General features: G+C 38.2%; 1 protein-coding gene across 1 annotated transcript in view; it reads right to left on the bottom strand.

The window, feature by feature from the left end:
• Positions 1-9,461: 9,461 nt before the first annotated feature.
• The window catches only part of CCDC186 (coiled-coil domain containing 186), a 51,685-nt gene continuing 47,104 nt past the window's right edge, over positions 9,462-14,042 (bottom strand). The window contains exons 14-16 of the mRNA XM_065407727.1: positions 12,539-12,749; positions 10,121-10,340; positions 9,462-9,545 (exon numbers count right to left, since the gene is read on the bottom strand). Coding sequence (XP_065263799.1) covers positions 9,462-9,545; positions 10,121-10,340; positions 12,539-12,749 — 515 coding nt within the window. The remainder of the gene's footprint in view (positions 9,546-10,120; positions 10,341-12,538; positions 12,750-14,042) is intronic.

Genomic DNA, 14,042 nt, shown 5'->3' on the forward strand with positions numbered 1-14,042 from the left:
GGTTCCACAAGATTCTACAAAGGTCTAGATCATTCTAGGAGGTTAGTGGAAAAATGAAACCACATATGGAATACCTGAAACATGTTACTTTGGCAGCATGGCTTGTGCAGTTTCCTTCGTACTGGTGGAGGGGATGTAAGAGGCAAAAAGAACAAAGCTAGACTGAGCTAGTCTATAGAGCTGACGGTAAGAAAATGTTCTCCTTCAGATCCTTATCCTGTTCCTATTGAAACCAGTCGGAGTCTCTCATTAATTCCAATGAGAATAAAAATGGACCTTTCTGTCTTGTTTCCTGCCATCACTTCAGGAGCGAGAAAATCTGAGCTCACTTATCCCTAATAAATATACTTCAAAAACTCAAGCCCACATCCTATAATTGAATCAATTCATGCAGATCTGTTGGCAGAATCCAGCCCTTTGGTTGAGAAGTGAAGCAAAATGGAACCCAGTTTGCTACTGCTCCAGTGGCTCTACTATATTCACCTCGCTGTCAGAAAGCAAGCAGTTATGGCTTGTACTTATAAAAGCAGCTGATCCGTTAAGATGCTGTTCTTGCAATAATCTGACAGCAGCAATTGATCTGGCCCGCGTTAGTGAATATTGGATTTTCAAGTTTGTATTGGAGGAAAAAGGATATTTTAATGGTAAGGCCCAGTTGTTGGAGCAGATTAAAATTAAAGAGAGACAAAGTGGATGAGGGGAATGCCTTTATTGGACCAACTTCCATTGGTCTCTCTAATATCCTGGGACTAACATGGCTACAACACTATAGTCAAAATAATACAAAAGCTCACCATAGGTCAGATCTACTGCCAGTTATAGGATCAGAAAAAATCTGATTCTAGTTTCTAAAAGTTTCAGTACAATACAGAATGTGCACAATTCTGAAATCAGTTTTACTGTTACTGCAAGTGTATCTCAGTATACAATCACAATGATGTACTGCCATCTTTTGTTTATGCAGTGCAATAGCAAGTTCTACTTACAGTAACAAGATTTACCAGGCCCAGTCTCAGCTTCTGTAACAATGGTTAATTAGAAACTATTGGCACTGTAACATTTAATCTGACCACTACATTTCTAGACAGACAAGCAGTTAAATATATGCCAACTCATCCCCATTTTTTATTCAGTTTTATAATCCTAGATACTAGTGGTCCAGGTTTGTATTTGGACAAATTCTGAATTTTGTTCTGATCACTTATGAACAGATTTGGGTATAAACCATTGTTAGGTATGATTTCTCTTGTTAAAATATTCTCTATTGTATAGTTTGAGTAATTACTCAGTTTCAGCTGTTGCCCCAGGAAATGAAGCCTCATCACCATAGTAGATTCATAGATTCCAAGGCCAAAGGGACCATTTTGATCATCTAGTCTGACCTCCGGTATACTACAGGCCATAAACTTCCCCCAAATAATTCCTAGATCATATCTTTTAGAGAAACATCCCATCTTAATTTAAAAAATTCAGTGATGGAGAATCCCCCATGACCCTGGGTAAATTCTCCCAGGGATTAATTACTCACCATTTAATTTCCAGTCTGAATTTATCTAGCTTCAACTTTAAGCCATTGGATGGTGTTACTACTTTCTCCATTAGAGTGAAGAGCCCATTATTAAACGTTTGTTCCCATGTAGCTACCCATTAGACTGTAATAAGTCATCCCTCAAACTTCTTTGTTTTTAAGCTAAATAGATTAAGCTCTTTGAGTTTCTCTCTCTAAGACATGTTTTCTAATCCTTTAATCATTTTCATTGCTCTTTGCTGAACCCTCTCCAAGTTATCAACATCCTTCTTGAATTCTATACAGCAGAAATTGGACATAGTTTTGCAGCAATCATTCCACTAGTGCTGGACAACTAACAACTTCTCTACCACTACTCAAGATTCCCCTGTTTAGACATCCCAGGATCTCATTAGCTCTTTTAGCTGCAGTGTCACAGTAGGAGCTTATGTTGAGCTATTTGCCTTCTCCGCCCCCAAATGTTTCTCAGTCACTGCTTCCCAGGATAGTCCCTCATCCTGTAAGTATGGCCTACATTCTTTATTCCTAGATGTGTATGTTTACATTTGGTGGTATTAAAACCATTTTGTTTGCTTGCTCCTAATTTACCAACTGATCTAGATTATCTGAATCAGTGACCTGTCTCCTTCATTATTTACTGTTCTTCCAATTTTTGTGACAGCTGCAGACTTTCAGTGATGACTTTCTTCCAGGTCATTGATAAAAATGTTATAGTGTAGGGTCAAAACCAGATTCCCACAGGACCCCACTGGAAACACAGCTGCTCAATGAGTATTTTCCATTTGTTTTGAGACTTAGCAAGTAGCCAGTTTTTAATCCTTTTAATGTGTGCTATGTTAATTTTATTTCCTTTTTCTTTTTTTTTAATCCAAATATGACATGGTACCAAGTCAAATGTCTTGCAGAAGTCACCATAAGCCCATGTTGATTTGCATTAATTATATTGCCCTCCTTTACTACTTTATTAATCAAGCCCCATATAAGCCACTCCGTTATATTGCCCGGGATCAATTGTCAGGTTGACAGGCTTATACTTACCCAGTAAATCATCCTGTTTTACCCTTTTGAAATATTGGCACAAGATTAGCTTTCTTCCAGTCTTCTGGAACTTCCCTGGTGTGTCAAGACTTACTGAAAACCAGCAGAAGTCCAGTGACTTCCTCAGCCAGTTCTTTTTAAACTCTTAAATGCAACTTATCTGGACCTGCTGATTTTTAAAGTCTAAATTTTAATAGTTTGTCTCACATTATTCAGAGATTCTAGTGGAATGGAAAGAGTTATCTTCACCATATGATGAAACTATATAATTTGTTTTCCCCAAATACAGAAAAGAAATAATTATTGAATACTTCTGCTTTTTCTGCATTAGTATTGATAATTCTACCCTTTCCATCGAGTAATGGACCAATACCATTGTCACATTAGGAACAAAAAATCCTATGTTTAAAACAAAACAAACAACCCACATCTTTTCCTCAGCTCTGCTGGCCATAGATTTCTCCTTGTGTCTTTTGTCTTCCCCTATCTATTTTCTACAATTCCTAACTTCTAATTTATATTCACTATCAACTTCCCCTCTTTCATTTGCTATTTTTTAAATTGTTTGATTGCCTTCACTTTGCCTCTAAACCAGGTGAGTTTTTTAACCAGTATGACATTTGTGGGATTGTGGCTTTTTTGGGCATCTACTAAATTCTTAGATAATTCCCAATTATCATTCACATTTTTTATTTAAATACTTCCTCCTGGTTCATTTGGCTCATAATTGTTTTAAGCTTTGAAATTGGCCCTATTAAAGCACTAATATATATATATATATATATATATATATATATATATATATATATATATATATATATATATATATATATATATATATATATATATATATATATATATATATATATATATATATATATATATATATATATATATATATATATATATATATATATATATATATATATATATATATATATATATATATATATATATATATATATATATATATATATATATATATATATATATATATATATATATATATATATATATATATATATATATATATATATATATATATATATATATATATATATATATATATATTTTACTGGATTACTGGTCTGGACTCTATTCTGCTTGCATAACCAAGTCATGATCACTTGTACCAAAGCTGTGGTTCACTTTTAGTTGGGTGATCAGTTCTTCTTAATCTGTTAGAACAAGGTCTAATGTAGAATTCCCCCATATTGGCTACACTTTTTGAGTTAGGAAGTTGTCATCTATGTTTAGAAATTCCAAGGATGTCTTTAGTACTGGCAGCATGAGACCTCCAGCATAAGTCACTTCACTTGAAGTCCCCTCTTGTGATCATGCATTTTTTTTCCTGTGTTACAGACAGGTGTGTAAGGAGGTGGTCATCCTTTTCCAAACTATGATTTGGTGGTCTGTCGCAGACACTGATACAACGTCTTGAGCTTTATCTCTTAGGTCATTCATCCTTAGCCTTGTAAGAAAGTGGTTTTGAATGCTTGTCAGTGACTTGCAAACAGCTAATGCCATTTTTGACAGTGCTGCTCCTTCTCCCACTTTGCCCACTCAATCCTGCCTAAAAATAAGATACCATTGATTTTTAACATTTAGTGGTACCAGTCATCTTCCCCAGGTTCAGTAATAGCAATGCAATCCACTTTATGCTCAACGATGAGCAATTCTCTTGTTTGTTACCTAGGCTCCCAGCAATTGTGTAGAGGCAATTCAGTAATTTCTTTCCATGTCCTTTGGTTCCTCGATCAATTTTGTTCTCAATAACTCACATCATCAGTTACCCATTTAGGGCAGATTTGCACTCCCACTCTGGAGAAAGAGGACTGGGCATAGCCCAGGATGTAGGCTACCCTTTGCAAGGATATTGCATGGCCTCTCTGAAATATAGTAGCTATAACAGGTAGGTGGTATTAATAAGCCACTTGTAAATAAAAGGATATTGGAGGTGCTCCAGGGAGGTACAAAATACAGGCTTCTGTAACCATATAACTGTCTGAGCTTCCAAATACTCTCTCTCCACCTTCTTAATTAAGAAATTAGGATGTAATTGGAAATATCTGTGCTCTGGGCATATAAGCAAATCTCAAACATCCAAAAATCACTTGATTTAAAACCATGTTTAGATTCTCCTGCACAACTTGAACCCTCATACCCACATCATAGGTTCCATCCCCAAAATATGTTACTCCAAGTCACACATCTTCTAAAGAAACATGCTACAAAAGCAAAGATTGGAATTAGGGAGCCTCCTCTTTTGGGGATCTGGGCCTTGGGTCTTCCTCATTGCTCATGTGAAGTATTTCCCAGCTGTGACACATGCGAAAACAAGCATTCAGACATTTGCATGTTTATTATTTCAAAGTACACTATATACATAATGTATAGTCATGTCTTGAAAAACTTCATTTTATACAGAAACATATCTACAAAATTAACAATCAAATCAATAGTCAGAGTATCTTGTCAATACACATATGTACATATTGAAAGATTGAACATCATTTTCACCAACAGAGAATGGGTAAGTAAATAAAAACCTTTTGGGGGGGGAGGGAGGGGAGAATCTCATAACTATATCTATCATTTTGTATCATAGCTGAAAATTCTTTATATTTGGCAACATTTTCAGTTATCTTTTTGATGGGCATGAAAAGTTGGATTTCTTGCGCCACCTACTGTTACTAATAGTTAATATCAAACAGTCGTGTGTGTCAATAGTAAAAAAAGTCATGAATGAAAGTATTGCCTATTATTGACGGTTTATGGACAGGCCTGTACATCTGAACTGCCTCGCTGCTCCCAAAGTAAGTAGTGGGTGTAAAGTTTTAGGTAAGAACACAAAGCAGTTATACTGCAGTGCAGAACCAGTTTCAAAAGTTACTTTTTTCAGCATGTGTTGCCAGCAACAAGCAAAGAGGATCAGTAAGCAACTGCAGAACAGAAAACGTTTTGGGAACACAAACCAGATCCCATTGCCTTTAGAAGTCTATCCACAAAAACTAAACTTACATACACTTAAATGGATTTAAAAGGGAAAGCACAGCTGATGTCTGGCATACAGGGTACTATTCAGATACATGGGTCTGACTTTATAATCTGAAATAGGATAGTCCATGGTGTGGAAAGACCACCCCAGTTAGGCAGTCAGAAGCAGATTTTCTTTAGGACCTGAAACCACAATCAGCCTGGATGGGTGGTGTGTGTTATCCAAAAAAAAAATTGCAAATTCTACTTCAGCCCATAGATGCAACTGGCTAAAGGTTTAAATGGGTATTTTCAGAAGGAGCTTGAGGCAACTAACTACCTATTATCACAACATTTCACTGGACAGTGGGCACCTAATAGCCTGTGCCTCCTTCTGAAAACACCAGCCTATGGGGATACTATACTTCCCATAGTTCAACATACTGATTTTATTTAAAACAAACAAAAAAAACATTTCCTCCTTCCATATTTGAGAGCCTGACTGATATTTATCACTGTGTGCAGTGGCCAGCACAAAGCTTATGCAACACTTAAGTTACCCAAACAAGGAAAGTGGCTACAATTGTTGCATAGGCCTTGTGCTGATTCCATAGAGGGCTGGATTTCTCTTTGATTTAAAGCTATTCCCCTAGAAAAGAGGCTGTTTTTAACAAAAATGTTTTACCTCCACCAAAGAAATATCATTCTGACTCTTGCTGTATACCATGAAAACACTAGCATATTAGTCAGACGAATATTCATAAGTAAAATACCAGCCTCTTTTAATTTGCAGCATCATCTTGCATATGAGAAAACTGACATCAGTAAAGTCAAGCAAAACTACTCTAACAAATTATTCCTACAACAATCTGCCATCATACTTTTGACATGATGCAACGACGTGTAGAGGAGCTAATGTAAATACTGAAGTGCCATTTCCATCTGTGATAGGGGCATTAAAGAAAAAGCCTATACAAAACATCTGACTAGAATATAATGAACACTAGGAGGTCCTGGACACTACATATACACTTTATACAACCAAGGAAAAAAATCCTGCAAATGTGTAGTGCGGGGGTCGGCAACCTTTGGCACGCGGCTCGCCAGGGTAAGCACCCTGGCGGGCCGGGCCAGTTTACGTACCTGCTGACGCGGCAGGTTCGGCCGATTGCGGCCCCCACTGGCCGCGCTTCGCCATCCCGGGCCAATGGGGGCGGCGGGAAGCGGCACGGGATGTGCTGCCCGCGGCTTCCCGCCGCCCCCATTGGCCCGGGCCGGCGAACCGCGGCCAATGGGGGCCGCGATCGGCCGAACCTGCCGCGTCAGCAGGTAAATAAACTGGCCCGGCCCGCCAGGATGCTTACCCTGGCGAGCCGCATGCCAAACGTTGCCGACCCCTGGTGTAGTGTTTAACAGAGAGGAAGCAGCACTTTTCAGCAAGACAAAAGGATAACTGGGTGCTCTAAAATCATTTAAGAGCTGGAATGACACAATGCCATAAAGCAATAAGAATTTTCACAATATCATTGCACTTATCCCATCTGCATCACATTTCTTTACTACGTTCACATTAAACAGCTGCAGAACACCACATTAAAAGGTTACATTAATATTAAATACCATTTCTCTATTTGCTGGAGTAAGCTTGGTTTCCGATTCTAAATAGTGGAAACATTCAGTTTCTTGTATTTTTTTTGAAAGCATGAAAACAGATCTGGTACACTTAGTTTTCATACCTAAGTTCTGTTATTTGGAAATGTGACCTTTGTTCCTGAACACTTTGGGGTCTAATTCAGTCAGACAAACTTACTAATCCACTGACTTCAAGAGGGGCCAGAATTTCACCCACTGGCACAACTCCCATTGAAATCAATGGAACTAGGATTTTCTCCTTAAGAGGTTAACAAAGTTTCCTATCCACTTCCCCTCATAGGAATGAAGGCGAGGTAATCCTGAACCAGGCTGGCTAAGCTTTCATCACAAGGTTGCAGGACTGGCCTCATTTGTTCTTTAGGTCTTGGGGGAAAAAAGTATTTAAAAAAGAAACTGTAATAAGGTTGAGCCACAGTTGGGGCACATTTTCCCCAACTCTCCTCCAAGTTTTAAATCAATACCTTTTACCTTCTTCCAAATAAATACTCAATTTAAAATAAAATAAAATAAAGATGAGTTATTCAGGACTCATAAGGAACTCTAAGCAGACCAGGCCTTGATCCTACAACCACTTACACACATTGCTTAACTTTACAGGGAGGAATAAATCTCCCTGACAATCAGAATTATTCTCATAGATCAAGTTAAGCACTCATGGGTAAAACTTTCAGAGGGGCTAAAGTGACTTAGGGGCTTTTGACAATATGTAGGCACCTATGTAACTTAGATCCCTTGGTAACTTTTACCCTGTGTTTGCAGATCAGAGCTCAGTTTGCACATGAAGTAAGTGGGTAGGAGGTGAGTCGTATGAGAAACATTTAAAAGATTAATGGACAACACTGCAATAAGGTTTTAAATAAGTGGCCTTTCAAATTAAAATGGCTAATGTTAAATTGTGGAGTGTTTGTACATGTGCACTAAATACTTTTCATGAGAAGAGGAAGTGCAAACATTTAATAAATACAGTATAAACCCTAAACATATATTTACAAGATGAACTGGTCTGACTGAGGCATTTTAGTTACATGGGCACTAATTCCATAAAATATGCATTTACTGTAGGAGTGGAACCATTCCAGTCCATCTCAGTTACCTTTTTCTAGTATTAAACTCTAGAAAATATTGTGACTCAGCCTCAAGGCGACACCATTCTTGTTATTTCCCCATCACTTTGTGAATGAAGGGTGGGGATATTAACTGAAATTTTAAATTATGGTCACAATTGCATCATTTTGACAGACTTTAATTCATATTAGTAAAGTTGAGTCTGATTTTTGTACAGCTTCTACAGTTCCACCAATACATTGCAATTCACCATTTAAATATACCTTATGGTCAGTTTTACTACCTGGTTTTACTATACTTACAATTAAGATGACTAAACATAATGGGGGGGAGGGGGTTAATGGATTGGAATATCTTGGAATAAGGGAGTACGTATATAAATAATGGACAACTTAACTCACATACTTTAAAAATTGTGTTAATTTATATTGAAAAATCAAACTTATTTTACAAAATCTACCTGAGTTCAGTTATTCAGATTCATGTGTCTCGAGAACTGGATTTTATGAAAAACTTGGTGAGTTGATACTAGGCATTTTCAGTTCTATCAGACTGTATCAACAGCAGAAGTTTCTCATTCTAATTTCTTGCTAGTTTACCCACCCCTTACCCCCCCAAAAAAGTCTATTCATATTACGTTTCTAGGGAAGCCATTAAGCTTTTGTCCAATGGTAAAATATGCATCATGTCCTTAATTATTTTTACAAAAGTTAATTATAAAGCCCCTTTCCCATGCATATGTTAATTGCTTGATCAACTTAAATATATCAAACACTTATAGAGTAGGGAAGAAGATTCTGAAAGCCCTGGAAGCTCAGTAGCACTGGATATGTTCCACAGCAAATCAATTTGGTTTCCCCCCCCACAAGCTTTACCATTAGCAGGCTGCTTAATTGCACAGTGCAGAAATTAAAATCTCACTGAAATGGACTCTACATGCAGCGCACACTGCAAAGCCTCTGGATGCCTTAATTTCAGAGAAGAGTTCTAAGAATGTAGCCTATAGTAAAGTTCATCAATGGCTGAGGCAAAACAAACTTCACGCTTGATCCTACAGAGCCTCTCATGTCCGGAAGGACAATTGGTGTGGTTAAAGGTCTGCAGGATTAGGCTCTGCCATTGGTTGACACTCAGTTTACAGGAGAAACTTCAAAATGACGGTCTGCAGCACCTGTTTCTTTGTTCTGACTGTTCCATAGTTTTACACTTTCTTCATCCTCTGTTCCAATTCATGCTGGTGCTTAATAAGCCGTTCTATTTCTGTTCCTAGTGTCTGCAGATTTTCCTTTGAAGAAAAGAGGAGGGGCAACAAGAGGGAAACATCAGTAGATGCAACATAAAATATTGAATTTAAATTACCACTTGCCATCAATATGAGTGGATTGCAACCTGAAAATAGCATGCTCACTTTGCAGTGAAAAGGTGGGGGCACAACCCTTCTCTCCCTGCATTAATAGTGAATGTGATGCTCTAAAGGAGAGTAGCTTTCTTATAGATTTTAGGATTCTACTGAGCATGCCGAAAACTTATGCTGCTTCAGTTCAAAACTCAAAACTAATAAATATACAAAGATACAGACAGGGAATCAGAGCAGCTTATAGATACATTCCTTACTAATTGTCACACACACACACACACACACACACACACACACACACACACACACCCTGTACAGAAATCAGAACATGTCTCTTGACCATATTTTTGCTCTCACTGAGTGCTATCGATATTACGAGACAAACCATAGTGACTTAATCTCTAAAGAGACCTCTTCTTTAGTAGTTGTGTTCAGGGCAGTATTTTTTTGAGAAGAGCAAAAAAATTTGACTCATAGAATGAAAGGCTATCATAGGTACTCACTTTCAGTGTAATATTTTTTAATAACGTATCCTCTAGCACAGCCTGTAGCTTCCTATTTATCTCCAGAGAGAGTTCTAATGTGAGCCCACTGTCTGCGGGATGCGATGTATACAGGGATGCCATAATGCCACCGCGCCTGCTCAAATGGACTTTGTTAAAGTCCGAGGCTTCTGAGGACAGCGTGCCAGCTTCTTCCCGCAAAATGTAACTCTGAATAATTCTGGAAAAAGAAGAGAAATCAGAGTGAAACTGCAGGTGTTGAGTTATGGTACAGGATTCTTTGTGGGAGGTATTTATACTATATTTGGGTTACAACAAAATAGATCTTCACATGCATGATCTCAAGAGCAAGAACGGGATACAAAACTCCAAGACTTAGAAGGGTGTAATCAGATGGCTGAAGCCATTTCTTGCCCCACACAGATTCATCTCCTTTTTCACACATTAACAGCAAACATCACCCAAAATAAAGATTTCCAGGGTCCACCCATAAGGAGAGACCAAGGGTGAAATCCCAACCCCACTGAAGTCAATAACAAAGCTCCCACTGACTTCAGTGGGGTTGGGATTTCACCCCAAGAGTACACTTAGTGACAAAAAACAACCCCAGTATTGAAGGCCACAACTTTAGCAAAGGACTAATGCAAAATCCCACCCTTCAATTTTTCTGCTAAGCATCTGAGTGACTCAAAAGCACAAATTCCAAAAAGTTGCAAGCTGTGCAAATTTAATTCAACCCTGTTCTGCCTATGCATTATAATGTTTTTAATTACATGATCACAAGCCTTTTCCACAGTCCCCTGCCTCATTGTGTGCACAGGATGGAGCTGTTCTGGAGATGAATAAGAGCTGTGTAGTTAAGGAGATCCCTGCCTCATCTGGTGAAGTTGGAAGGTGTGCAGTGAATGAGGCAAGGGATGACAGGAAGATAAAGAATGGTGTCATAGGTAAGGCAGCTGAATTCTATCCTGGATAACTGGATTCTATCCCTACCTCTGCCACAGAGTTCTTTTGTGATGGTGCGCAAATCATTTAATCACAATTTTCACAGCTGGTTACTAATTGTGTGTTCCTCATTTCCTGGATACTCTATGTGAGACCTTTGAAGTTGATTTGCAGAAATGTTGAGCACTCATCGCTGCAACTGAAGTCACTAGTAGCTGTGTTTTGAATGTATAAAGTGCTATATAATGCTAAGTACTCAAACACTCAGGCCTAGCTTTTCAAATTGGACATTAAGACCGGTAGGCACTTTCAACCTTACTCTCTGTGCCTCAATTCCCATCTGTAAAAGGGGGATAATATCCCCTCTTCTCACAGGGATATTGTAAAAATACACTGGCGCTTATGAAGTATCCAGCTACTATAGGGATGAGCCCCTTAGAAACGCTCATGAGGAAATTAACAATTGTGTCCTCAGAGCAGGGTTTGAGTAGTGTGCAGTAAATAAGGCGTAGGGCCACTCACTGAACAGAGAGGATAAAATAAAATACTGAATAGCTGCTTATTGGGTGAGCACTGTCCATCTTGCTCAGAATGAATCTGCGCTGATTCAATTTACATGAAAGGCAGTAATTACTGAGAGTTCAAAAATTGCATTAGGTTTCTGAAAGTTTTTTTTCAAATTAGTCACTTTTATACCATGGCTGCTTTTCAGAACAGCCTGTGTTTTTATACATGAGACACCAAACACATTACTTGTTTTTAGTATGTTTTTGAAGTACCAAATGTATTATTAATTGTTTGGCTTTGTTACAGTCTGAACGAGACAGCTTGTTTAGCATTTCTATTGTAGTGGTGCCTAAGGAACCCAGTGAGGGATCAAGGCCCTGTGTTACAAGGCACGGTACTAGCACTACAGACGGTCCCTACCCCAGGGAACTCACAAGCTATGATCTTTTATGAGACACCATCTCATGAGATGGCATCACCATAATAGATGAGTGCATGTGATAATGGTTAGATTTAATAGCAAACATGCCTTCAAAAAAGGAGCGTATACTCCAACTTCTTCCTCCCCATGACCCCCAGCAATACTGAACGAGCAGACCTTAGACAGGAACCTAGCCGGTGGCTAAGTGACAGGAGATCCTATAGCCTGCACAGCATGGAGAAGAGAAATCTTATATCGTATACTAAAGATGGACAGGCTTTGGCTCAGATATTTTATTACACTCGGCATCAATTTCAAGGAGCAAATGGGACTAAGCCACAGATCCAGGGCCTTCCATTTGATGTTGCGTAGTCTAGTAGCTGTTCACAGAAAATAAGGTGAAAATAAAAATCTGAGGTCTGCTGTGGTTGCAGTTGTTTTATCATTTAACATTTTTCTATCTCAAGTTAATTTTGTGTGTTATGTAAGAGTCAGAGTGTTCTGGTGCAGGGCAGTAGACTACGTGATCCAAATGTCATACATACTTGGTTTTTTTCCTGATTTCCTCCACCAGTTGCTTAATGTGATCTTCCATGAATTCCATCTTTTCATTTTTCCGAGCATGAGCCTTCTGTAGTCTTACTATTCTCTCAATCAGGACAGCCTTGTCCACTTCTGGGAAGCTATCCACAGCTCCTGAAGATCCAGTATTCTCAGGCGAGCGATCTTCGTTGCTGCTTCGAGCGTTAAGGGACCCTACCAAACAGTCACATGTTTATTAGAACATACACAGTTGCTATGTACACTATTCCATCTCATCACAAAATCAATAGCTCCAGACTGTGCCCAAATATTTTCTTAATAAAATGTTGATCTCGTTTAGCTACTCATGGAGTGGCTACACATAGCTACAGTACCATTTTCACTGTATAGGTTCAGACAATGGTAAACCCCTCAGTGTGAACACAGCTTTACTCAAATAAAGGTGCTTCCATCCAGCTATAGCCTATTTCTGTACAAGAACCTTTATACTGATATAACTCTGCCCACGCTAGTGACTTGGATCAGCTTAATCGTATTGTGTTCTAAACGGACATAGTTAAACCTTTACCAAAAAACTGTGTATAGACCAGTGAAACTATTAAATACAAGAGTGCTGCAGGGTGAACCCCTTTCAGGTTGATGGCAGGAAAAGTACCGAGAAGCTCTGGAAGCAATTTTAAAAGTGACGGGGTGGAGAGGGATTACGAAGGGAAAAGAAAGGGCTGCATATCTCAAACACAACCTTATGGACTAAAGGTACATCAACTCTGATATAATTAACCTAATTTAAAACTATATGATATTGATCAGGTAAATAAATGCCAATGATACTGCAGAAAAAAAAATCATTTTTCTTCATGGTAGAATAAAGGAATACATTTTACACAAGCACACTGATGCTTGTAAATATGCCAATTGATTTACCATTTACACAGTGCCAATTGTCAATTAGTGCAATTAAACAAACAATAATGGAGGCAACTACTGATTTTTGTTTTGCCTTTGGCTACATTTAAAAGTGTCATCTAAGGTACCTCTGAACCTAAAAGCAGCAAGTTCAAAAAGATAGGAGTAAAAAAACTAGACTGTCTATAATAAGAACACATGGCTTCAATTACATTAACAAGTGCCATTATTAGACCTGAAACCCCTATATCTATATTAAGTTCTTGAACCTCAATGAATTCCCCAGACTTTGCAACATGAGAAAGATATTCCTTTCTCTCAGTTATACATACATTGACTTTCAGTTAAGGATTACTCATATGGGCAAACACTGCAGTTATCAGGTCTATGTATCTCGAGACTCAAAGAAAAGGGGGATAGCAAACGAAAATGGACCCCAGGACTTCTGCCAATATTGTCAAGACTGACAATATTCCATAAGAGAATATGGAATAGGACAGGAGAAAGTTTTGTTGAAGTGTTAACAAGAACATTGTTCAGAAGTACATAACCCACAGAAATAACCAATAACTATTAAAAAACAAAACAAAACAAAAAACC

This window comes from Emys orbicularis, chromosome 7 (assembly GCF_028017835.1).
Source record: "Emys orbicularis isolate rEmyOrb1 chromosome 7, rEmyOrb1.hap1, whole genome shotgun sequence".
Taxonomy (NCBI): domain Eukaryota; kingdom Metazoa; phylum Chordata; order Testudines; family Emydidae; genus Emys; species Emys orbicularis.